At 40.1% G+C, this 25,609-nt stretch overlaps 3 protein-coding genes across 10 annotated transcripts in view; all 3 read right to left on the bottom strand.

The window, feature by feature from the left end:
* LOC129725953 (carboxypeptidase N subunit 2-like) overlaps positions 1-25,609 on the bottom strand; it is a 279,622-nt gene that overhangs the window by 60,534 nt on the left and 193,479 nt on the right. The gene's annotated exons all lie outside the window — the stretch shown is intronic.
* On the bottom strand, positions 19,366-20,280 carry LOC129720255 (uncharacterized). The gene is made up of 2 exons (XM_055671706.1): positions 19,998-20,280; positions 19,366-19,925 (listed from the first exon to the last, which is right to left on the bottom strand). Exons 1-2 carry the CDS (start codon positions 20,278-20,280, stop codon positions 19,366-19,368), a joined length of 843 nt encoding a protein of 280 aa, XP_055527681.1.
* Positions 20,570-24,327, bottom strand: LOC129720254 (uncharacterized). The gene is made up of 5 exons (XM_055671705.1): positions 23,568-24,327; positions 23,152-23,300; positions 21,690-23,100; positions 21,051-21,531; positions 20,570-20,777 (listed from the first exon to the last, which is right to left on the bottom strand). The coding sequence occupies exons 1-5, from the start codon at positions 24,325-24,327 to the stop codon at positions 20,570-20,572; spliced, it is 3,009 nt and encodes a 1,002-aa protein (XP_055527680.1).

Below are 25,609 nucleotides of genomic sequence, written 5' to 3'. Positions count from 1 at the left end.
GACACGTTTTTTTGAAAAATTCTCTTAGTTTTCAAATTAATTTTTCAATATACTCTATATCTTTCCAAGTTAAAACCTATATGGCAACGGTAGAGGCATGTAACTACTTAATTTCGCATGTTACTATTGAGACATAACGTAGCGTATTTGGAAGTTAAATGCTTTTTGATCATGCTCCTTTATGCTTGAATAAAAAAGACACTTTCGATTTAAAATCGATCGTCAAAGAAAGTACCCCAAAGTACCTCTCTGAATTTCACTTTTTCCCCTAATTTGGAATATCCTTCAAACTTTGGAAGCAATTGCCATTGCTCAAGTTTGCTCTTTCAACCGGAATTCGCGTTTTTGAATGATACCTCTGGAACCAAGACTGAGCAGTTTATCGTACATCTGTCCCTTATTTTCATGTATAACATGTAATTTATGTTTAAAACACATGAAATATTCCTGGATGAATGATGTCTAAATGTTTTGCAACAGTAAACCTTATAAAAACCTTATATTAAATAAAAATAACAATAAAAACTAATAACAATGGCGTTTAAGTCACTTTTTCATCGCCTAGAAATTATTTGAACATGTTTTTCAAGCCTTTTATCACGAAATGGATAATATTCTTGAAAAATTATCATTTTATGCCTTTGTACAAAAAATGGCGTTTGAGACATTTTTGCGATTTCGTATTTGACATTCGCCAATTATGCAAATAGTAGCTCTCATCGGTACTAAACATTTTTCGTGTCACACCATTTGAAAATAAATACTAGAATGGCTGTTTTGATTTTTGTCCCGCGTTCCCATACATTCAACGCACTGTGCGTCGTCGCTCTCTCGCAATCGATAGAACAAGAATCGCGTTGTGGCAAACCGGTGATGATCGATCAATCAAGCTCTCAAGCTCTCTTTTATTTTTAATTTCGTAAAATGTATACATTATTGCGTAAGCTTACTAATTTTTCGTACTATTTACATTATATAGCGTCCTTTGTACGAATTATTTGCGTAAACTCATTAATTTCTCGTACTATTTACATTATGCAACGTTCTTTGTACGAATTATTTGCGAAAGCTTATAATTTTTCGTACTATCGACATTATGCAGCGTCCTTTGTACGAATTATTTGCGTAAACTCATTAATTTTTCGTACTATTTACATTATGAAGCGTTCTTTGTACGAATTATTTGCGTGAGCTTACTAATTTTTCGTACACTATTACATTTACACATACATTTACGTATACTATTTACATTATGCAGCCTTTGTTTGTACAATTGATTGCGTTTATTTTCAAAACCTTTCGTTACGTATACGAATAGAAATCTGTAACAGTTTTGACAGTTCTGACGAAAGTACCTTTATATTTATTACGCATTGGTTTCGTTGCACAAAACAACAAAAGGTTTTATACATAAAACATACGTTTTCGTGGAATAAACGAAAATATATTTTCAGTGAGATGGACGTTAGTTCAATGTCAAAAACAATGCATGCATGTGAAAGTTTGAAAAACTGAATTTATGGTAATTATTATAATGTTATTTTATAACATTTCATCTAAAATAAACATCAAAAAGCGTTCGTACATTAAGGATAAATTTGTTACTGTATCTGTAAATAATATGCATAATCATTTTTTGATCGATTTAGAGATTCTTATTAACCGTTTGTAAGTACCGTGACTGCGTGTGACTCCGCGTAGCACATTCTTTTCAGAATCTGTGTTTTTTACACCATTTTTAGATTTAATTCTTTATTTTATGGTGCAGTGACTGCGGAAAATTCCGTGCAGCACATTTTTCCTCGTAATCTTAATGAAAAAAGTATATTCCAATAGTAATTTTTTTCTATAACACAACTAATTTGTATGGCCTCCTATGATAGTACAGAAATTAGCAATGTTTTAGTAATTTTTGTTGTTGAAAAATTGTCTTTTAGGATGAGTGTATTGAAAAATGTGCTTTTTGATATTCAGTAGATCGAAGAAATACAAAATAAATAGCAGGTTTTTTTTGAACTGAATTCGAAATCAAAATGATTGTGCCAGATTCATGTGACCAACGGAGGGATATACGATGATATCACATTCTTCTGTAATGTGTCAGTGACATATTATATGTCACCATTCCTTATGTGACGTGAGATTGACGGATGGGTGAAGACGTTCCTCATTCTCTCTTACACTAGGAAATAGAAGATTTTAGGACTTAATTTCGTAATTGTTCTCCACTGTCACGATCTGTCTCCGTTACGTATAGGGTTTAAAGCTCTGCATGTGTGCGACAACGCTGAAACTATAATTTTAACCATTGTCATTGACGAGTTCAGCTGATGGGCAAGATTGAAACCAGCTGGGATTGGGAGAGTTTTACACGGTCGATGTACAAGCACGGGCGTGAATGCAGAACGAAGCGCTCCGTTTCGTAGGATGACACATAATTTTTAATCTTGTGGCAACATGGCAGTTCTAGTGAAACATATTGTGCAAAGATACCGTCACGAATCTGCGTCAATCTGGTGATTCTTTAGAGAAGATTAGAAGTCTATATTAAAGAACAGACTTTGGACTCAGAGACATCCTACTTAAATAGGGAAGTCTAAGATGTTGGCAACATCATGCCCCAACTGATATGTGCGAATGATTTTGACTGACGGCTGTATTGTGGCGGATTTGACCGGGATCATTGTTGCGTTTCTTTCCGGAAATGAGACACCAAACCGTATGAATTTGCTCTAGCTGGCACAATGCTATTGTTTGGTCAAATGCTACTAACCGCTGGCAGTTATTTATCAGTGTCTTCTGCGAAAAACTTGGGGATGAGTTTAATCACAGGTTGAGTTTCAGAAATGACAGTAATTAAAGCAGATTTCCGTCATAGTCAGCAGAATCTCCGTTCGTAGTTAGACTGTTGTAATAGAGTGCTAAATAAATACGGACGAAGGGCGATTGCTCGAGAACGCAAGATGCACAGATGTCAGCTTACATGGTACAGTCGAATTACTCTCATGTTTGTGTCACCCGGGGATAAGTAATAGTCACTACCGTTTGTTTCGCACTTCCCTACCCGAGCAGGACAAAATATCATTATAATATCACAACCTGATATCGGAAATACACCTCATTTTGATCTTAATATGGTTTACATAGTTGGTAAAATAACAAAAAATAATACCAAAATATTGTTCCTCCAAGACTATATGAATAACAAAGCTTGATATTTCAATAACAAACCAGTAATTTGCATTGAAAATCGCGAAAATGACCGATTAATATTTTCAACTTATTGAACACTGAATGCATAACTGAATATATTATAAATAATCAATGACGAACAATTTTCACTTAAAAATTTACTTTTTATCAGATATTTAAAATCAACTCAAATATCTTATTGAATGCATATCGAGATATGATATCAAAATTTTATGATATTTTCATATGCATGTTTGAGACGTGAATATCTTTCGAATAACACGATAAGTCCTCATAGCTTAATATACTATTGACGAGTTATGATTTTGTTATGCTCTCCTGCCCGGGTAACCTTTTCGGGCAGGCGTTTTACAGATGGTATATTGGTAGAGAAGGTCTTGATACTGGCAGAAAGATAATAGATTTATAGAAAAAAGTTTGTTTCTAGAAGAAATTAATAGTTTTACTAATAATTTATCTACTATATAAAAATGGAGTTCCGTAACGCTTGATCTTATTGATATTATTCTCTCAGTCTCTGAAGTGTACAGTAATCATCATCATTTTGAATCGTTCTGAATCAAAAATAATTAGCGGTGACATGTAGGTTTTTTAACATGCAAATATTCGCTGATGTTCAGGAAAGACATTCGAGAAAAAATAATAGGTATCTAATTACTATAACTTGAGATATTATTCACAAAACTACGTAAAACATGCAAAATTATGACTTTCTGTGCTAAATTTGCCTCTAAATCGAAATTCAAAGCGATGACATTTGATTCTTTTTTCACTAAAATGTTTGTTAATGTTTAGGAAAGACATTTGAGGAAAAATAATTAGTACCTGATCGCTAAAACTTGAGATATTATTCATAAAACTACGTAAAACATGCAAAATTATGACTATTTATACTTAATTCGTCTCCAAATCAAAATTCAAAGCGATGACATGTGATTCTTTTTCATTAAAATGTTCGTTGATGTTTAAGAAAGACATTTGAGAAAAAATAATAGGTATCTAATTACTAAAACTTGAGATATTATTCACGAAGCTGCGTAAAACATGCAAAATTATGACTTTCTGTGCTAAATTTGCCTCTAAATCAAAATTTAAAGCGATGACATATGATTCTTTTTTTAATAAAATGTTGGTTAATGTTCAGGAAAGACATTTGAGGAAAAATAATTAGTATCTGATCACTAAAACTTGAGTTATTATTCACAAAACTACGTAAAACATGCAAAATTATGACTTTTTATTCCTAATTCGTTTCCAGATCAAAATTCAAAGCGATGACATGCGATTCTTTTTTCATTTAAATGTTCGTTGATGTAGAAAGACATTTGCGAAAAAATAACAGGTATCTGATTACTAAAACTCGAGATATTATTCACAAAACTATGTGAAACATGTAAAATCATGACTTTTATGCTGAATTTGCCTCTAAATCAAAACTCGAAGCAGTGATCTGTGATTTTTACTGTGATAAAATGTTCGTTGTGTTAAGGAAAGATATTTGAGGGAAAAATAATAGGTATCTGATTATTTGAAATTTAAATATTTTCCACAAAACCACATGAAAAATGCAAAACCATAATTTTTTAGGCTCAATTTGTCTCTAAATCAGAATTCAAAGCGATGACACGTGATTTTTGTCAATAATATGTTCATTGATATTCAGAAATGACATTCGAGATAAAAAAAATAGTTATCTGATAACTGAAAATAGAGATATTATTCACAAAATTAAGTAAAACAAGCAATATCATGAATATTTTGGCTCAATTTGTCTCTAAACCTTAATTCAAAGCTATGATATATGATTTTTTCCATTAAAATGGTTGTTTATGTTCAGGAAAGACTTTTGAGTAAAAATAACAGATTTTTGATCACTGAAAATTGAGATATTATTCACAAAACTGCGTTAAACAAGCAATATCATGAATATTTGAACTCAATTTGCTAAATCGAAATTCAAAGCTATGATATGTACACTAAAGTCGCTTTTTACGCGGGGGATACGTGCCGCGTAAAAAAACCGCGTAAATACCGGAATCCGCAAAAGAACCGCGGTAATTCTGCAATCCGAGTGAAGAAAAACCGAAATCAGCGCAAAAAATATTCCGCGTAAACTCCGGAATCCGCGTAAAAAAACCGCGTAAATTCCGGAATCCGCGTAAAAAAACCGCGTGAATTCCGGAATCCGCGTAAAAAAGCCACGTAAAAAATACCCGCGTAAAAAGCGATTTTAATGTAATTGTTGTTCATTGAAATGTTTAATAATAGGTATTGAAATGTTTGGTAATAGGTATCTTATTGCTGAAAGTTGATGATGAATGATGAATGTTTTTCTGCATACAGAAAAACACATTAAAATACTCTTTTTAAAATCCATATATATTCTACATATAATAGGACATGCAAAATTTTGAGTTTTTGGGCATGAGCTCAATTCGCCGGTAAATTATTTTTTTTCAAGAAAATGTTCGTTGTTCTTTCAACATCTGCACATATTTTCTTGCAGAAGAATTTATGTTTTAAGTCGAGCAGAAAAAAATTACATTTGTGATGTTTTCTGAGTTTTGTGGATAGTAACACATTACGGTATTCGATTAACTTTTTTACTTTTACCTAAACTAGATCTTGGGACATTTGGCTGGAGGAAAGGCCGCATTTCATTGGTTTAATCGTTTCTTTTTTAATTTCTGCATAGTTATGTGGATTAAAACGTTAACTTCTTCTCAGACGAGTTCCTTGGACACCAACAAATATTTTCGTTACAAAAATTCACGTGTTATCTTTTTAGATATGATTATAGAGGAGAACTAAGCATAAATGGTCACGCTAAATTCTTCTTACTTTTATTTTTTTTCTTCTAAAAGTTACATAAAAAGAGGGTTTACTGTGAACGATTGACGAATATCCGGTTATCACCCGAGTGTGGTATATTCGGAACTGGGATTACCCCACATAACATTTTCCAAATAACGACTTCCGGTTTAAGGAAAATAAGCTAAAGTGGTATTTGGCCAATACTTCCGAAACTTTCAAACTCCATACGTCATTTTGAAATCCGAAATGGCGACTTCCAGTTTCTGTAAAACATCCCCAAACCACAAAATGCAATCCAATATGGGTATTTCCGTTTTGTGCGTTCTCAGAATGTTAAAGTACTTAAAGTGATGTTGGACGTATAAAATGGGAAATATTTTTAAGTTGTGAGTTGTGCAAATAATGCAATGAATTATAAAAAATGATTCCTAATTTTGAAACTTTTGATCCCGAGCATCGCCGGGAACGTTCAACTAGTTGAGCAATAAAAAGTAAACAGTAACCATAGCATAGCATTGAGAGTTGTTTTTAACCCGAAAATTTGTGACCCACTTCGAGGTGATGGAAAAAACTCTCATCACTTTCATTCAATCTAACAACTTTCCTGTTCCATTTAGTAGCATTTGCATAAAACACTGATGCATAAACATCAGTTCAAACAGTGACCCGACACAGCGATCGATCGCAAATTTAGCCACCTCATTTGGCAGCTTTGCTGTAAACCAACCAACGCCAGTTAAACGGTAACAATGCTGAACTATTCGACAAACTACATGACGTACAAATCCCCGCAGACAAACCAAAACAATTCCCAATTATAAATGCATTTATTCCTGCCAGGAAGCAGCGTAAACCTGATCGGATTCTCCGGATTTTCCCCATTTTTCCAGCTTCCTAGCCGTCAGCCGATTTGAAATCTGTCTCATAGCTGTTTTGAATATTTAAATTCTGTCTTTGCAGTACAAGTTGCACTAGTTGTTGGTTTTCGCACCTCTTCCCTCTTGGCCCGAGCACCTATCCTTTTAGTCACTGTTGATGCTTGCTTCAGCATCCAACACTCGCCAGTAGAATATAATCTCCCCGTACAGCACGGCTCCGTTCCGCAAGACAGCAAACCGGAGAACCAACCGCAGCACGTACAATCTGGCCATCTTAGGCCAAAGGAAAACAATGTCAAGAAACGGCGTTAAGTGATTTTTGTTTCCATTTCGTCAAGGTTGTTTATTCTGCCGCGTTTGGATGGGAAAACAATAAGATACTCAGGATACACAGCGATGCTACGGAAAACGAAACAGATTGCTTTTCTCTCCGGCGGGAATGCCGTCGATGAAAAGGGTCTCGCTATGACAAAAAAATATTCGCTTGATTGATGTTAGATTCTTGTTGAAGAGTGCGAGAATTTGATTGACCCATATCATCATAATATTTCAATCTACATCGAAGGGTTGACAAATTTGATTCGCTTTTCCATCGTGTTTCAGCCGGTTTTCTCTTCGTTCTAGCTATGGCTCGCTTCCATACAAGTTGACAATGTTTCCGTTCAGTTTGTTCACGTGCTCGGAGTATACTCACGTTTTTGCAGCTCAGCGCATAAAATTGAAAAAGCGCTGATAATCCGGAAGCACATCGTTGCAGAGTGAAAGGAAGTGATAAAATTTAATAGTTTGCTTTTTTGCCCGTGGAACGAACTTTTCCTTCAAGTTGCAAACTTTTTCCCATCGCACACTACACTCCGTTGTTCGTCGATCCACGCCGTCGTCGTTGTCGCAAGGTCGAATACTAAGCCGGGAGCTATTCGCGAGTCACTTTAGTTTTCTATGCGATGATATTGCACGATTTTATGTTTTATTTATTTCTTCCCTGAGCAAGTGCAGTGTAGTCTTCCGCCGGCGATACCCGATAAGAGGAACGACGGAGTTAAAAATTACTTTTCGAGAGTTCTGTTCACTTCTTGCAACGATATGACATTTGCACTGAAGCCTGCACTGAAACGATGCAAGCAACGGAACGTGCAGTTTTCGCATTTTATGATACCATTTCCATTAGCTGGCAAATGGGGACCAGTTAACTGATACGGATGATGCGTTTGATGGGGACGTATCCTGTATGCATGCATCATAAACTGCAAAATTGCGATGATAAGATTGGATGGTTTCAAATATGGTTCTGATGGTGAAGTTTTGCGGACGCGGTTTACTTTTTACTCGAAACAAGCTAAACAGCAAATTTTGTATAAACATTTTTTTTACTGTTATATTAACTTTAATATATTGAAAAGTTAGCACCCAATACGTGATAAAGATATGGGTTTGGGTACGTGTTATGACAAAACGTACTTGGACTTTGGGCACAATCTTGCACCGTATTAAATTTTACGATTTCTAACATTCTGGCATCATTTCCGAGATATGGGGCAACCAAGAGTTTTTGGTCCGAAATTTACTTAATCAGTTGCAGCATTTTAGGTTGGAGTTCTGACTTTAGCTTTTATATGAAATTATTGGAGAAAAATCTTGAAACATGTTGTCAAATATTTTACAATTGTTATCAACTTTTACTTCAAATGGTGAGTTGACAACCTGCAAAGAGCGTCAAACACAGCTCACAAGTAGCTATCTCACACCTCCACGAGTCATGAGTTTACACTAGACTGCCTGTTGAATCATGGACACAACTGGTGGTGCTTGGGCAACGTGTTATCCGAAAATAGCTAAGTGAGAAGGTGCGACGCGATCATTGGCGCGTAAACCATACTTCGGCGGTAGAGGAAATGCTTCGCCAACCCGAGCGTCTGTTCTCCAAGATGGTGCGGCTCGAAGCGTCTGATCTCCATGTTTGTCAGCGTGGGACTCTATACAGATATAACACGATGGTCCCTCGACGAGACAAAAGGTTGGGGAAGGCCCAACCAGCCGCCCCGGAAAACAATATATATTGTAACAATACAAACAACGTAAGAGTTAATACGAATCGGAACCGTCGGCATGGACCTAGGTAACGAAATAAGGACCACGATTGGAAACTTGGGACATGGAACTGCAAATCGCTCTGCTTCCCAGGTTGCAACAAGAAAGTCTACGACGAGCTTCATCCACGCAACTTCGAAGTCGCTGCACTCTAGGAACTTTATTGGACAGGACAGAAGGTATGGAAAAGCGGGTACCGAGGAGCTACTTTCTATCAGAGTTGTGCACTGCTCACATGAAGCAAGAACCGACGACGAGAAGTAATCGTTCTACGTGCAGCTGGAGTTGGTCTACGATAGCTGCCCGCAACGGGACGTGAAAGTTGTTATTAGGAACATTAATGCTAAGGTAGAACGGGAAGCAATGTACAGACCTGTAATCGTGCCAGACAGCCTGCACACCGTGTCTTATGATAACGGCCATTGGTGCGAAAGCTTTGCGGTTTCCCGTGGTTTGCTAGTCCAAAGTACCTTCTTCACCCGCAAAGATATCCATGAATCCACCTGGAGATCACCTGATCAACAGACAGAGAATCAAACCGACCACGTTCTAATCGCGGCAGGTTCTTCTCCGACATCATTACCGCTCGCACCTACTGCATTGCGAATATCGATTCGGACCCATACTTAGTAGCTGTGTGCATGCGATCAAAACTGTTTAACACCCGCCGAAGTTGAACACCGCAACCAAATATCGAGCAACTGTGGGACGCCGGGGTTGCACAGGAATATGCGCAGCAGCTGGAGGCAGCGTAACCCACGGAAGAGCAGCTTGGCGCAGCTGGATGGAGTAGTATTCGATCCGCTATATGTAGCACTGCGGTAGCGCTATTAGGTATAAAGTTGAAGGGTCTTGAAATTAAATTAATATATAAAAATATTCGGTACAAGGGCTCCGAATCTTAGAAAAGACTGGTTCGACGGCGTATGCAAAAGTAATCGAGAAGAAGAACGCAGCACGGGCGAGAATGCTGCAACAGCGAACGTGGAACGATAACGAAAGGCACGGAACAGGCAACACTCAGTCCTCTAAAAGAAGGAGCGCCAGTAAGAGGACTGAGATCGCGTAGCGATGGAAGACCTGTACCAAACTAACGACACTCGGAAGTTCTACGAGAAGCTGGACAGCTCCCATAGAGGCTACGTGCCACAAGCCGATATGTGTAGGAGCTTGGACGGCAACCTCCTTACGGACTAGTGTGAAGTGATCGAAAGGTGGAAGCAGCAGTAGAGCGCGAGGAGGGTATGACAACTTACCTTTGTTTTTTTGTATCGACTCCTCTGTGACCTGTAGTTTTTTATCTTTTGTGGTTTTGTCCGGACGTTTTTGCTATTCGCACATTTTTGTTTTGACGTGGAACTACGTCTTTCATTACTATACTTGGACAGATTCAGTGAAAATTGAAATGAACATGTAACGTTTTTGACTGGCGGAATGGAGGTTTTCAAATGCTAATAGCTCCCAAACAACTGCATCGGATAGCTGAAATATACAAGATTTGTACAATATAATAATTATTCTTATCATTTCCTTATTATTTGTGTAAGTGTGGATAAAGTTCAAGGTCAAATATCCACCTACATTTTCATACGATTGGCTTATTTCCCTAGCGCAGACATCAGAAAGGTAGACGAAATGATTCCAAGCATTCAGTCATTAGCTAGTAATGCCAGCCGATTGGCATCGCGTTCATCACCCAACGTAAGAGACGTGGAAAGGTAGCACGGATGCTACCACGTGATTGGTTCTTCTCCCCATCACCCAAGTTCTTTATGCTGAGTGACGCTATGATAGAACATTCAGCATGGAGAGAAGCTCATTTCCTGGTCAACCGTCAAGGCGAACAGTTCGGCTTCCCTTCGATCTGAGTTTGACCCCACCAGTGGTAATCCAATACGTTGCTGAATATAGTCCGAAACTTGACGTGACCGGCACTGGAGACCATTGAAAGCCTTTAGGATATTGCTGATAATGAGTTGTGTAGGTAAAGTGTATATGTGTAGAGAGCGTGTGTTAGGGATGGCCGATAAAGACGAAAGTATCGATACTTTGGTATCGCGATACTTCAATAAACTTCGATACCAGGTATCAAAGTATCGTTTCAAGGAGTATCGATTATCGATGCTTCGATAGTATCGGTATCAGACCTGCATTTTTTTTTTTAAAATCATCATTTAGAAAGTATCGATACCGGTACTCGTATCTCGCGGTGAGCATCGATGCCAAAATACTCGATACCGCGACCCCTAGTATCGATACCGCTGGCATCGATGCTAGTATCGCCCATCCCTAGCGTGTGTGCGTGTATAGCGTGCGTGTATGGTGTGTGTTTAGCGTGTGTGTATGTATGTTGGTTTGTGTACGTGTGTGTGTTTGTGTATGTGTATAGTGCGTGTGGGTATATGGCTTGCTTGTGTATTCATATAGCGTGTGTCTATATTCAACGTGTTCGTGTGTATAGCATGCGTGTGTATATAGCGGGTGTAATTTGTATGGTATTTGTACGTATTCTTATGTTATTCGTATAGGTGTGCATGGTATGTGTATTATTTTTATTGGTCTGGTATAGTGTAAAGTACGCGTATGGCATGGGTATGGCAGAACTAAATTTTCATACCCATCATAGTCCCACGTTAAGCTACCATTTGTTCACTTAGGCACATACCCTTTAATTTTTTTCACCTTTTTGCAGTGTTAATTGTGCTTTTGTCTTCTCTTTCAGATTTAGTAACCTACTTCCTTCCTTATCGACCTTATCACATCCTCCTGCAAGCTATTACTCTAACAGCGCATAACGTGCTATAGTCTATGATATTATCGAAACTTTAGACCAGTGGTTATTGAGTCTGGAGGGAAGATTTTGTGTGAAAGAGCTTGAAAATAAACTCATACTTAAGAGTCCTTTTGCCAACGAATGGTTTGATTCTAATAAGTTTCGATCTTATTACCACTCGCTTGTCAAAGCTGACTTTATAACTTTGCGGCTACGAAACTCATCGCAACTGATCTTGGTGCACGACCAGAAGACAACAAAAAACTGCTGGAGTGGACCAACTTCCAAGCAAGGTATTGAAATACGGTGAGAAACACTGGCTCACGATTTGGAAGGAAGAACGAATACCGGAGGAGTAGATGGAAGGTATTGTGTGTCCAATCTACAAACAGGGCGATAAGCTGGAGTGCTGCAATTCGAATGGTTTAATATTGCCCTGGAAGGTTAGAAGACCGGGGATTAACACGAGTGGCACGATATTCCAGAAGCGGTTTAACTATTTGGCTTCGACATTGTGGCTCGGAACTTTGTGAAGATGGTGGATAAAGGCTGAAGCCAAATAGATCGGACTGGTCATCAATGCATCGAAGACGAAGTACATCAAAAGGAAAGGGTTCACGAGAAGACAGTGCTAACCTCCCACCTCGAGTAAAAGTTGGCGGTGATGAAATCGAAGTGGTCGACGAGTTCGTGTACCTGAGCTCACTGGTAACTGCTGACAACGATACCAGCAGAGAAATTTATTGGCGCATTATGGCAGGAAATCGTGCCTGCGTTTGGTCTTTGGAGGACGCTCCGATCGAGTAGAACTCGCCGTCGCACCAAGTTTACCGTCCACAAGACGGTGATCAGACTGGTAGTCCTAAACGGGCATGAGACATGCACTATGCTTGTGGAGAATCAACGCGTCTTTGCGGTCATGGAGCGGAAGGTTTTGCGTAACATTTTCGGTGGTCTACAGATGGAGAACGGAACGTGGAGAAGGCGAATGAATTACGAACTGCAGAAGCTGCTTAGGAACTTAGCTATCGTCCATACCCCCAATATTAGCAGGTTGCGGCGGACTGGGCATGCCGTAAGGGTGTTGAACGACAGCTTGGTAGAGAAGGTTCTTGAAACCAATCCGTCAGGGACGAGACGGAAAGGTGAACAACGGGTAAGGTGGATCGATCAGGTGGAAAGCGACCCACGGACCTTACGCAGACTGCAGACCTGGCGACCTGCAGCCATGGACCACAGCTTGGGACTCTTTGGTAAGGTAAGGTAAGTAAGCTCACACCAGAGCGAACCAAGTGTGGTGAATCACTCTAGTGAGAATACACAGAACTACATCGCGGTGTGCACTGCTGAGATAAATTCGATAGCATTCGTAGAGCAAACAGGCGTGTCGGGCGACTGGATTTTTTTCAGTTGCGAAATGCTGAGCAAATAACACAATGCACATTCCTATCTAGATGCTCCCCTCATTTGATATATGCTTAGAGACACACAGTTAAAGCACTGCAATAATCTCTGTTGTATAGGGGTCATTCCATGTAAAGTGATCAGGTAAATGCAACCACCCTCTCTGATTCACTTCAAAATAAATAAAATGACTTGCTTTAGATCGAAACTGAAAAATCCAGAGTTTTGGGTCAATCGGACAACCCCCCTCCAATTGCGGAGCCCTCCATTTTTTGTATTTTTTGACAAAAATCATTTTCCATGTTTTGGAATAACATCATATCTTAGAGGCCGTAAGAGCTACAGACAAAATGGAACACTCTTTTTAAAGGTTATCAAATTTACAATCGAATGGCGTTATCAAATTTTGCAAACAGTGTTGCCAATATTGATATTTTTACGTTTAAAAACTAAAACTTCGTTTATCTCAAAACACCCTCAATTTTTTTTTTAAATCTGATGTTCAGCGGAAAATTTTACATAAGAATCGCCTATCCACAAAATGCAATATGCGCCGTTGCGGATATATTCAACTTTTAAGATAACGATTTCGTTGCTTTCACACAACAAATGTAACCAAATGTTGAAACGCACTCGAAACCAAAGCACTGTTTCACATCTCAAGTGTGGGTTTCTCATGGCCTTTTTGATGGTTTATTCCTTTGTTTTTATAACGTGGTTACTGTCAAAACATACGCAGGTTGATTTGAGTCTTCACGACAAAAAAAAAATGATGTGTTCAATAGGTTCGAGTTTAAAATGTAAGTGTACAGCTGAAAATCACAATCGAGAATGGATTTTGTTCAAACTTCGGTCTGGTGTTCAACGTTTGCAAACTATATGCGGAAGCCATGAAAAACAGTTTGGCCAATATTTCGTAGCTAGACAGAAACAATGCTGCAATCCGCTGAATTGCCATGGCGGTGCTCGTAAGAAAAATTTGAAAATTATTTCGTCACGTTTCCTGACTGGTTTTATGAGTACAATCAGGAAATAGTAGAAAGTCGAAAGACATGCATCCAATGTGATGCAGCACTGAGAGCGGAGGTTATAAGGATTAATTCGCAAGATAGAATGATAGAAACAGGTGTAGCAATCGGTAAAAATAGTAAACCTCAGCACATGTAATGTTACAAGCATTTTAGTTAACATTCATTATTTCCTTGTTATAGATATTGGTGAGTTGGATCATTTAGCTGAAGAGTTGGAAACTCGGTATGAGCTGAGTAAAAGCATTTTTCGCACTATATTCTTTACAACATGCAAATGTTGGAATTGAAATGATCAGCCCACTTCAGCCATGTCATTATTGTTTTGTTTTATTTGAAATTGTTCTGAACCTATTTTAATTGTTTACTTGTATAGCAAAGACACAGCTGGTTTGCCTCACGGGTTTGCAATCTCTTGGTCAATCACCAGTTATTGAGTCGAAGGTCAAGCGTTCGAATAAATACAGTGGAGAAAAATTGCTCAAGACATCAAAAGCTTTAAAAAAATCTTCTGAGGCTGTTTCTAGTCAGCAAAATGATGGTCTAGAAAGTGCTGGAGAAATAAAACGAGCGATAAAATCCGCCAGTTCTCAGTTGGTGAACCTCTGTTTATACTGAAGATAAGGCTAGCAAGGATAAGTATTTAATATTATATATTATTTTTTACATAAAAACTCAGTCACATGAATTTTGCAAACAAATAACAAATGATAAACAAACAAACTTGGTGATTTGATGGCGTATGGCATCACCTTACATCTAAACTTTGATTGAAGCTCAACAATTATACTTTCAGTTTTAAACGACGAAACTATTTATATTGAGGTTAGAGAACAGTTCGATCTAAAATACAGTTTGTGTCAATTGTGCATGTAGTTGCTGAGTAATACGAGCTCGAAGGTCATTTTTCGAGTTAGAAACTGTTGATAAAGTAAACTAAATAGTATACACTAAGTATTTTTTTTAAGCGAGTTATTTTCATGCGGTTTGTATATAGGTGGCTTTAAAACGCGATTTTTCACACAACGCGAATTATTTTTACCTATTCTACCTTTGTTATACTAAACAAAGGTTATAAAATCGGTCGAAAAACGTAAAATAGATCCAAGATCCGGAGGGCCGAACCGTAAATACCATTCGACTCTGCTCGACGAACTGAGCAATGTCTGTTCGTGTGTATGTGTGTGTGTGTGTGTATGTGTGTTGTCTGTATGTATGTGCCGCAAAATACTAACGCACCTTTCTTACAGAACGCAATATCCGATTTTGATGATCTTATACGCAAACGAAAGCCGCTATGCTCCCCCAGAATGCTACCGAGTGGGTTTTTGATTAGTGGCTTAGTTCTCAAAATATTGATCAAAGAGTATTTTTTGCATAAGATATTTAAATTTTAAGGTAAAATGAATTACCAATCGACACGTTATACATCAATCGACTCAGATCGACGAACCGAACAATTTATGTATGTATGTGTATGTGTGCTTGTATGTATGTATGAGTAAATATATTATTTATATGTATAGTATATCAGAATCAAAACAAAAAAAAAATACAAAATAAACGCTCATTTTACAGAACGCATATTCCGATTTTGATGTACGCATGCTCAAATGAACGCCCTAGAACTCTTTAAAAATCATACTTAGTGCGAACTTTTATTGGTAACTATAGAAATTTGACCGAAGTATATTTCAGACATGGGATATTTTACTTTTTGGATAATTCATCTCTTTCTCCCTGCTCTCTCTTCTTCTCTATCCCTCTATTTTTTTTTCGTATCGCTATTTATTTCTCAAAAGAAAGCAACAATCATCGACAACTTTGCATAATTTTTACACTCTTCGTAGTGCGTCTTAACTAATGTAAATGAATTACCCTTTAGCTTTTTCTTAAAAATTTGAATTAGATTTTAGAGGAAACTGCAATGCTCACGTAGCTCCTTCTTTGCCTTCTGTCCTCACTTTCTTTAAAATATATATTAAATAGTACGTTGAACCCTGGTTTTCAAAGAATAAAAAACTTCTACAGCTTCCGGGAGCCAAGCATTGCACACTGGTAGGAAAATTGAAATTTCCGGCCAAAATTCAATTTTTTTGTGCCAATTTGTTGGTTTTCCACTGCAGATGATTATGACATATAAGAAAAGTTTTGTACTGACAAGGGGTTGTCTATAAACCACGTAAACTGAGGCAAATGTTTGTGTTTTCGAATAAACGTAAATAACTCGTTAGTGGAACGAGATAAACGATTACCTTTTTTCAGCAAAGATGCACATAATAGTAAAACGCTTCTTATGGCTTTAAGAGTTAGTTCACGATTTGTCCGCAGAAATGGCGCATGAATCTAACTTTTGATAGGAACATCCAAGAGATATGGTTTTTTCAGCAAAGTTGTAAAGCTATTCAATTCAAACAAAACTACTGAAGACAAAACGATTTAGCAAATCTAGATTGTAGAGCCACCAAATGTTGATACAGTTTTCTATGGTATTGTTTGTAAAAAACTGTTTTAAAACGGTGCTTGATCAATTCAATGCAATCATTTATAACATTTTCTGTTCTAGGCTGTATGAACAAACTCACAAAATCGATCTTATTAATTTCCTCGTATGACATTGCTCGCTTCTTCGTAAAACACTTGAATAAAACTTCAAAACTGTAAAGCACACATAAAACTTAGTTTTCTCCACATACACAAGCAATCAGACCGACTCAAAGGTATGAACTAGAATCAGTCAGCCATAAAAGACATATGAGCCGCATGATTCAAGAGCATAACAATATGTGTGAGATTGTGGGTTTACGCGTGGGAGTAGTTGTGAGATTGATGGTTAACTCAATAGAATTTTATGTATGAAAACCCTGACTGCAATGTTGGAAAGTTCGCCCATGAGAACCTCCATTTGTTTATGCTGTATGCCGACATATCCGGTACACAGTTTCTACTTCGGCTGTAACTGACGAGTAAATGCCCAAATGCAAGCTCGAACCATTTGTTTAATGTCGTTTTCGTTTTCGCGGTGTAGCTACACTTTTTCCGTGCTATACTTTGCAGCTTCAAATAAAACATTTCCAGTGTCATTGCATTGGTATGCGTAATAATGCGATAGCTGTCAATTCGTTTTGTTTTGGTCATTATCGCATTCGTCATTTTGTCTCGTTTTCATTTCATATGTCCATCTCGCAAATGTGCTAAAAAAAAATTTACCTGACACTTTACCACATGGAATGAGAACCAAAACAAACCAATTTTGACACAAACGTGTGAATGTGTTGGTAACTTCTTACAGTACACTCTGCTTTTTTCGGGTGTCGTCAGGGACAGAAAAAGGGTAGTCAGAGACAGAAAAAGGATACACATAGATTTTATTGCCGAGAACTCAACAGCTGATAAATTCAGCGAAATTATCTACAAATTTACGGCAGAATTTTCAAGAACTTCAGCAAACAAAATGTCAATACATGCTGGTTTACGGTAGATCGATATATTTGCTGAATGATCGTCGAAATATGTTGCTGACATTTGTTAAAAACTTCGCCGAGCTCGTTGAGAAGTTTGCCGAGATAAATTAAGTGTGTAGTCCGAAAAGTCAAATAAAACATTTTCGGTGTCAAAAGTGTCGTTTGAGTGTAGCTACACCGCGAAAACGAAAACGACATACCTCTGGCGGTGATATTTGTGTTTGGTGAGAGAGGTTCGCGTGTGATGTCTCATGGCCGTGTTTTCATAAAACAAACACTGGGAATCAAGTCTCTTAGCGATGTTGTAATGTGTTAACAAAATAAATTTCAGAAAAAAACTTTGGGTTGATAAAAAATAAATCGCAAGAAGGTTGTATGCAAAGCCACGACCGCAAGGTTGAAGTAGAATACTTTTACAAGAAAGATAACCCGGCTGCTTGCGTGTCAGTCATTTTTTCTAGTAAATAAACGTTGACCGTTCATTGGCAGTATTGTAATTTCTTTTTGTCTGATATTTTGAATGAAGTTGAATATTTTTAAATTTTGTGCAAATGCGAAGTTGAAGTGCTGCCGAATTGTAATATGCACATTTAATACGACATCATTAAACGGTAACGGAACAAAGGCTACGGTTATGCAGAACGCGAATGTCAGCGCGATGCGATTCGCCATACCGTGGTGAAATGTACAGCTCTTTTTAAGGAGAAGTAGAGCTATACATTTCAACAGATTTCGTCTTGCCGAATCGCATCGCGCCGTTATTTGCGTTCTGCATGACCGTAGCCAAACACTAAGTGACGCAAACACGTAATAATAGTCAGAGTATGCATGTAGATGAAGATAATGAACTTTGGATTATAGCGCAAAACGAGAAAATATTATCTCTTCAATTAATCATTTGTGTTCTTCAAATTTCAGTTGTTCAATTTAATATCCGATGAAATGTTTGTTTATTATCTGATGAAGCTCTTATATACGCCAAATGATGCATTCCCAATTTACTAGGTCCATAACTCTGCCGACCGTGCCTGGGAAAGCGCGGTATAACGACCAATCAGAGGTCGAATGTTGTGTTTTGACAAGGCTTAAGAGTTTTCAATAGTACAATAGTTCGAATGATAAAATTGCAATTTCATGCATTTGGTAGGAATCTTAGAAGATTTTCTAATCGATTGCTGCAAAAACGAAGGAAATCCATCGAAAACTAACCGATTTATTAGCATTTGAAATTGTTCGGTCTGGGGAGAACTCTTGCTACAGCAAAGTGGACTGTATTCAGTGGAACGAGCAAATGGAGCAAGTGTCAATCAATCAATCTCAATCAATCTTGGTAGCTCTGAAAAGAACTGGGGTTTGACTTTGCTCCTTGCCGAGGACGAAAAACTATAGCAGAGTTGAACACAGTTGATATTTCTTAACTACTTTTATTTTCTTCTTCTTCCTACTGCTGATGCTTACAGAACGATGGTTAAAACAAAACTGAAAAACTTCACGATGCGACCGCTGCTTTTATAGCGTCGCGCTGGAGGTGGGGTTTGGTGGTCTTCGCTGATTGGTTGTTCGGTTTCTGTTGGAATGAATACCTATGCCGCGTATGTTGTCGACAGTAACAACATAGCAGTGAATGATCTGCTTTCGGCGGAGACGGAACATTCTCCCCCCGGTTGAGGTTACTCAACTTTATCAATACCTGGAGCATTGTCTTATATAGGCAGGACCGAAATCTTGTTGATGGGGCGTCGGAAGACGGAACCTCCAACCATGACGTCAACGGTACGAACTAAACCGTCGTCACCAGGATAAACGGTTGTTATTCGACCCAACTTCCAGTTGAGTGGGGGCTGGTTCCGATCATGAAGCAACACAATCATATTGTTACGGATTTTTGGTGTGGCACGTAGAATCTTCTTTCGGGGTTGGAGCGTATTTAGGTAGTCACGACTCCACGCTCGCCAAAAATGCTCCCGCAACAGTTGTAGGTGCTGCAATCGCGTAAGGCGGGTTGCCTTGATGTCCTCCAGAGACGGTTCTGGGATGGCAGTAAGAGGGCGTCCAATTAAATAGTGGGCAGGTGTGATAACCGTTGGATCTGCTGGATCGTTGGAGACGGAGAAATGTGGTCGAGAGTTCATCACAGCCTCGATCTCAACCATAACAGTAGTTAGTTCTTCGAACGTCAGCCTTACGTTCCCGATGATGCGCTTCAGGTGTGTCTTTGCGGATTTAACTGCAGCTTCCCAAAGCCCGCCGAATTCTGGTGCGTCTGGCGGGATGAAATGTCACTCAATCTCACGCGACGAACAAAAATCTCTAATGGTATCCACAGACTGCTGACTTCGAAATTGTTGAAACATCTCATTTAATTCGTGATGAGCACCTCGGAAATTAGTCCGGCCTATGAAACGCTTCAACGACGCCAAGAAAGCACCCGTGCTTAAGTCGGAAACCACCTCTAAATGCACGGCCTTGGTTGTCATGCACACGAAGACAGCCACGTAAGCTTTGACCAGGGTCAGGCGGCGTCCACCTTGTTTTATTAAAAACGGGCCAGCATAGTCCACACCGGTGATTGCGAATGGTGGCAACGGTACCACTCTTGATACTGGTAAGTTCCCCATCAGTTGAGTTGTGTTGGTTGGGTTAATCCGGAAGAAGCTGATACACTTGCGTGTAATCTGCCGAATTGTTGATCGAGCGTTCAAAAGCCAGTAGCGTTGTCATCAATCCAGACTGCCCGACGTGAAGCTGTTCGATGTGCATTTGCCAGATTAGAAGGCGTACTACCGGGTCCTTGTCCGGTAAGATGATGGGATGGCGGCTTTCAAACGGTAGATGGGAGCGGTCCAATCGACCACCCACACGAAGTAAGCCGTTGGTGAAAACAGGACGCGAATTTGCCAACTTCTTTCAGGGTTCATTGTTGATGACTCGATGAATTTCGTCAGCCAGGTGAACTTGTTGAACCACGCGTATGATAGCTTCGGTAGCCGAGCGCAGTTCAGAGATGGTTTGATGAGGATTTTTATCTCGTGAGGTCGGGACCTTGATTCGACAGTTGGCAATGAATCGCAGGACGTAGCTCATAACACGTTGGATCTTACGGAAGCTACTGTATCTGGAGAAAAACGGAAATGGTACAACATTCACAGCTGCAATGACGACTGGTTCTTTCAATTCGGGAAGTTCGGGAATTTCCTCGGGTATATCGGTATCGTATTCCACTCGCTGGAGAAACTCGGGGCCGTTCCACCAAAGGTTGTTGTCTTTCAAACCCTCTGATAGTTGACCACGAGAAACGGTGTCGGCTGGGTTCTGCTGCGATCGAACGTACTCTCAGCGGTATCCACTAGTGTGTTGATGGATTATGGCGATTCGATGCCGGACATACAACTGGAGTTGATTGAGTGGCTTCTTGATCCAAGCCAGGACAATTGTGCTGTCACACCAAAGCACAATCTCTCGGAGTTCCATATCCAAGGCAGGTATTACTTTTACTAACAACCGCGTCAATATCCGCGCGGCGCGCAACTCTTTGCGAGGGATTGAAAGTTCCTCCAGAGGAGCTACCTTTGGCTTACTGGTAAGTAGACGCAGCTTGGCTGAACCGTCGGCAAATAGGCTACGCAGGTAGTTACAAGCCCCATATGCCACGGTGGAGGCGTCGGAAAAACCATGCAGCTCGTGAGCAATGGCTCCTTCAAAGGTGACGCATCTTGGAATGGCGATGTGTGTTAGCAAAGACATCGAGACTTGTAGTTCATTCCACTGTCGCGCTGTGTCTTCATCGACCAGATCGTCCCATCCGATCTTAAGTTGCCACAGTCGTTGCACTAGGAGTTTTGCCAAAACAATTACTGGAGAGATCAATCCTAGAGGGTCGAAAAATTTTGCGATTTCTGAGTACATCACCCTCTTAGTGATACGGTGTTGAGGATGCGGCGACTGCTTCGTTTCATTTGCGATGTACAAGGTATCGGCAGATGAATCCCATAGCAGTCCGAGAACCTTGATAGCCTCGTTTACTCACGTTCAGCCAACGGCACCCTCTTTTCTTGATCTTCTATAGGAATGTGCTCGAGAAATTCAGGAGAATTCGAACACCACTTGCGTATCGGGAATCCGCCGCTACCTAGAAGCTGTTGTAGTTGTCGTTGAGCCTCGATGGCCTCTTCTATCGAGCCTGCACCGGAAAGCACATCGTCCATATAAGTTTCTTCTTTCACGATGCGAGCGGCGAAAGGAAAAAATTCGCCTTCTTCTTCGACGAGCTGTACCAAGCACCTTGTCGCGAGGTAAGGAGCGGATGCTGTTCCGTAGGTCACCGTACAAAGTTCTAGAACTCGCAGTGGTTGCGATGGATGGGCTCTCCAGAAAATACGAAGAAAACGTCGGTCTTGGGGCGCGTGAAGTACTTGCCGGTACATTTTGGCAATGTCCCCGGAAAACGCAATCTTTAATTTTCTGAAGCGAAGAATGATGAAATGCAAATCATTCTGTACTACTGGACCCACTTGAAAAACTTCGTTTAAGGACAGCTGCTCTGATGAGGACTTTGCACTTGCATTAAAAACGCCCCGAAACTTCCTGCTCGAGCTGGATGGACGTAATACCGCGTGATGAGGAAGATAATACTTCTGCTGGTTAGGTGGATCATTGGCCTCAAAAATCTCTCGACAATGGCCGAGAGCCTCGTACTCCTGAATGAACTCAACGTACTGCGCCTGTAGCTCTGGGTTATTCATCAAGCGTTTTTCTTGGATCAAGAACCTCTTCAGGGCCAGTGCACGGCAGTCACCCAATTTAGAAGCGTTCTCGTTGAATGGTAACCGCACTATAAATCTACCGCCCTCATCACGTTGGTACGTGGATAGAAAGTGCGTTTCGCAAGCCATTTTTTCGGTTGACAACTTCGGAACATCAGACACTTCCTCGATTTTCCAGAACTGCTGCATCATTCGCTCGATATCTTCAAGGGAAGTGTGGTTGACATGCTGGACGGAAATGTTGGACATTTGTGGCTCGACGATGACACCAGATGCAATCCATCCAAGATGAGTATCTCTCAGCTGTGGCAGGTTATCATCTAGGCTTAATTGGCTCGGTTTCAGGATATCGAAGAACAGCTCAGCACCAACTAGCAGGTCAACTTTTTGTGGCGTATTGAGGCCGGGATCGGCCAAAACCACTCCTTCGGGGAGATTCCAGTGTGTGGTGTTGATCTTCGACACTGGTATTGTACCAGTCACCTTCGGTGTAATCAGGCACTCGAGACTTGCTTGGAAGTTTGAAACTCGGGATTTGAACTTCAAGGTGATTTTATCCCGAGCGTGGGATCGCAATGCGTTGATACCAACAATCGGAACGTTGGCGTGTTTCTTTGGGAGACCAAGACGGTTGGCCATATCTTCAGTCACAAAGTTCACTTGGGATCCGCTATCCTATAGAACGCGGCATGGATGAGGGTGGTTCTCCTGGTCAAACACATGTACCACTGCGGTGAGCAGCAGAACAGTCTTGGTCGCTTGGGCTAGGTTGGATGAACAGGTCGTAGACACAGGTGGCTCTATGATGGCAGGAATCTTTTGCTTCGATGTGGATGGTTGATTCGAAGCAGCCGGAACCGGTGGTGTGCTTGCCACTGCTTCCGCGGGAAGAGAAACGTTGGACGGTTTCTCCAAATTGGGTACTCCATCATCATGGAGCAACGTGTGGTGACGTCATTGACACTTATGGCATTTCTTGTTAGAAGGACATTCTTTGAAACGGTGCCCTTTTCGCAGGCAGTTGAAGCAAACTCCAGCGGCCCGTATCTTTTCATTTTTCTGGGATGCCGTCAGGTAAATTAGCGCGTTGCATTGCTAGTTCCGATGATCACCACCGCAAATCCCACAAGTTTGAGGTGTACTTGCCGAGACGGTGTGGCTCTTCTGTGGCAAAACTTTCGTTGGTTGCTGCTTGCTTTTGAAAATTGGAGGTGCTGTTTGGAAAGCCGCTTCACAGTTTTCTAGAATCTGACATCTGGATTTCAGGAACTCGTTGACTTGTTTGTAATTTGGCAGCTCGCCTTTCTTCTGAGTGGCTTCCCACGACTTACGAGTTGCCTTGTCCAAGGCAGAAATAAGCAGATAAACAATTATATGCTCCGATACTCCAGTGATTTCTTGTTGTAGGTAGCGCAAACTTTCGACGTGTCGATTGGCTTCGGTGATGATTCCTCGCAATTCCTTGTGGGACTCCGATGTCATTTTCTTCAAATTCAGCAACCCACGAATGTGAGTTTCCACTAGTACCCGTTTGTTCTCGTACCGATCGGATAAAATTTCCCAAGCTTGCTGATAGTTGCCTTCACTCGGAATCTTTGCATCTAAAACTCCAGCGGCATCTCCAGTCAACGCCTTGTCGAGATGATACAGTTTAATGGCATCTGTATCCCCCGAATTAGCCATTAAGTCTTGAAAGATAGCCTTGAATTTCGGCCAAGAATCATAGCTTCCATCAAAAGATGGAATTGGTGCTTTCAACGGTTGTTGCTGGATGATTACCTGAGGGCCTGTGGGACTTACGGAAGGAGTTTGTGTGGCAATCCGTGTTTTCGCTTCCAAAAATAACTCTTCCACTGCATTGGAAACATTGTAGAACAGCTCCTCAAAGTTTGCACTCATCATCCTGTGCATCGATCGCTTCATCGGGTACAATGGCTAATATCTTGTTATGAATTTGGCTGTACTCGGCGTAATTGACACTCAAATTTGTAGACAACACTCCAAGTTGTGCCAATCCAGGCGTTGAAGTGATTAGTGTCCGGTTGATTCGCATCAACTTCTGTTTCGCAGCAGTTCTCTGGCGCACTAATCCTTTATACTCCTGCGTTTTAGCAGCATCCATTTGCATCTCCCATTCGTCGAATCCGTGGAACGATGAAGAATCATTTGGAGATTGAGCTAGGTTTTCCGTTTGTATAACCGCATCAGTACCAGCAGGGGTGTTATGCTGCTCTTGTCAAGGCGAATGTAGCACTGACATTTCACTTTCTTTTTACGAACGCGATTTACTGACTACTTCGCTTCGCGCGCGTTTTGAATCGACAGCAGCAGCAGTAGCACTAGCAGCAGCTACGTTCGACAGGTTACTGCGATCCGGTTCGAAGGACCAAAATTTATGTTCGGTCTGGGGAGAACTCTTGCTACAGCAAAGTGGACTGTATTCAGTGGAACGAGCAAAGGGAGCAAGTGTCAATCAATCAATCTCAATCAATCTTGGAAGCTCTGAAAAGAACTGGGGTTTGACTTTGCTCCTTGCCGAGGACGAAAAACTATAGCAGAGTTGAACACAGTTGATATTTCTTAACTACTTTTATTTTCTTCTTCTTCCTACGGCTGATGCTTACAGAACGATGGTTAAAACAAAACTGAAAAACTTCACGATGCGACCGCTGCTTTTATAGCGTCGCGCTGGAGGTGGGGTTTGGTGGTCTTCGCTGATTGGTTGTTCGGTTTCTGTTGGAATGAATACCGATGCCGCGTATGTTGTCGACAGTAACAACATAGCAGTGAATTATCTGCTTTCGGCGGAGACGGAACAGAAATTTTTCTCACTTTTTTCAGTTTTAGATTTTCATTTCACATCCCTATGTAGCCGAACTTCCCGAGAGAAGTATTCTAATTCAAAATTAAATCTTCATTAATTCAATTGTTGTCCTTATAAGGACAATTGTTCAATTTATCATAGGATGTAGTGTTTATCTTACATCTCTGTGTTATCTTGACAATGAGGAGTAAGGCGCACGGTCAACACAATAAGAAAGGTGTTTTCACATTGAAAACTAGACACGGCTTTACTGGAGGAAGTGCTGGCAAATGCATCTACCGCTAATACCACCGCTATCATACGAAAGCGCGTCGTTTCATGTGGGGAATATCAGCAACGAAAAATGACGCGCGTCTAAGC

Source organism: Wyeomyia smithii, chromosome 2, assembly GCF_029784165.1.
Source record: "Wyeomyia smithii strain HCP4-BCI-WySm-NY-G18 chromosome 2, ASM2978416v1, whole genome shotgun sequence".
Lineage (NCBI taxonomy): Eukaryota > Metazoa > Arthropoda > Insecta > Diptera > Culicidae > Wyeomyia > Wyeomyia smithii.
The sequence above is the reverse complement of the archived record's forward strand: the minus strand, read 5'-3'. Positions and strand labels throughout refer to the sequence as shown.